The sequence below is a fragment of the Acanthisitta chloris genome, unplaced genomic scaffold (genome assembly GCF_000695815.1).
Source record: "Acanthisitta chloris isolate BGI_N310 unplaced genomic scaffold, ASM69581v1 scaffold1661, whole genome shotgun sequence".
In the NCBI taxonomy this organism is placed as follows: Eukaryota; Metazoa; Chordata; class Aves; order Passeriformes; family Acanthisittidae; genus Acanthisitta; species Acanthisitta chloris.
In genome coordinates this window covers 15,220-16,872 of record NW_008656263.1, presented here as the reverse complement: position 1 = coordinate 16,872, position 1,653 = coordinate 15,220, and the positions used below count along the sequence as shown (strand labels likewise).

The window sequence follows — 1,653 nt, the reverse complement described above, 5'->3', positions numbered from 1 at the left end:
AGTGAGGCCGGAACAGCTCTTGGTGCTCTCCCAGTACTGAGGAGACATGTTGTGGCAAGCAGCAAGCTGCAGAGCACTCCTCACCTCAGTTGGGGCTGTCCCTAGTAGGAACTGCCTGAGCACACAGCTGCACAGCACCGTGTTATGAGTTGGCTAGCACTCAGCTTTTGCTTCTTTCTCTGAGCTGTCATGGCCTGAGCTGGTTTCTCCCAAGCTGGGGGCTGAATTTGCCTCACAGTAAGAGGATTTACCATTTTTTTGACCCTTGTGATCTTGGGAACATGGTATAAGAGCAATTTCTTTGTTCTGATTTGAGAACTTGGATTTCTTGCTGCATGGCTCTGGGGCTGGGTGCATGCATGCAGCACAGACAGGGGGAGAGGAGTCTGTTCTCACCCTGCCAGCAAGTCAGGCAGGATTTGGCCACCCTGCCCAGTGCGTGGTACCTCTTTGCTTTTGTAATTTGTCTGCTCAGGATGTGCTTCCTGTTTGGGTGTCCCTGCTCACAACAGGCCTCTTGGGCTTTCTCCCCACTTGGCTTAGGTTTTGCCTGGAGAACACAGATCCTCGGATGCGAGGGCGAGGCATCCAGCTGTTGTCACAAGTCCTGCTCCAGTGTTACTCCCTGCTCCAGGAGAAGGAAGGTAAGGGCTGCACTAGGCCCTTAAGTGGCAGGTTGGAGGCAAAGCCTGTGCCACTCAAGTGTCTGTCCTGCAGTTGCCAAAGGGATTGATTTAGCACTGTGACAGCTTTGTACATGTCTCTCAAGAGTCAAAGTCCAAGGAGGACACGAGGCCTCACGCTGCAGTCTTTTTGCCAACCTCACTGCACAGTTCAGGTCATTTTCTGAACACACCAGAGTCCTAGACTGCAGCTGGTGCCCCTGACAGTGTGTGGGTGTTGCACACCAAGGTGTGCTCAGCGCCACGTGGGACACCTTAGGGACACATCTGAATATCAACTTCCTTGGGTGGTGATTCAGTGCAGAAAGAGCATCATTCGCAAAGCGAGTCACTGCAGCCTGCCCAGGTTCACTCAGAGGGAACCCTGGGGCCTGCTCGGGATGGGAGGTCAATGTAAAGATGAGAGTGGACTAGAGGAGAGGAGTGGGGAGAGGAAGATGCCCTGTTTATGGAGGCAAGGAGAATGTTTGGCCCCGTTAAATGCCCCATAGCAACTGGCTGTCAGCAGGGGAAGCCAGTAAGTTAAGTGCTGACAAACTTTGGCTTGGACCTGGGAGCCTGGCAGATGGCATACTAAACGTGTGCCAGCAGGCTGACAAGACAGGGCCCCAGCTAGTAAATAAGGTGGAGGAAGGGAAGGATGGAAGTAAAAGGTGCTTAGTCCTTGGTGTTTTTCTGTCCATGAAACTCAGACTGGAGCCTGACAGGACCGAGAGCAGCTGCACTTAACGATTATCTCCTGGTGTAGCTGGAGTGAGCTGTGATGACTGTGATGGGAACTGGGATGCTTTGGAGGGACAGCCAGAGCTGGGGAGGTTCAATGGGGATACATGTCACAGTCAGGGCAGCTGAGCATGGAGAGTGAGCTGGATTAGAGCCTCGTGTCCCTCCTCACACAGCTTGTTTCTCAAGCGCCACCTCTCATAGATTATTTCTCAAGCGCTGCGCCAGGCTGCCTCTTGGGGGGGTG

General features: G+C 53.4%; 1 protein-coding gene across 1 annotated transcript in view; it reads left to right on the top strand.

The window, feature by feature from the left end:
- The window catches only part of MMS19 (MMS19 nucleotide excision repair homolog (S. cerevisiae)), an 11,196-nt gene that overhangs the window by 223 nt on the left and 9,320 nt on the right, over window positions 1-1,653 (top strand). Inside the window, exon 2 of the mRNA XM_009084223.1 lies at window positions 544-644. Coding sequence (XP_009082471.1) covers window positions 572-644 — 73 coding nt within the window. The 5' untranslated portion in view covers window positions 544-571. The remainder of the gene's footprint in view (window positions 1-543; window positions 645-1,653) is intronic.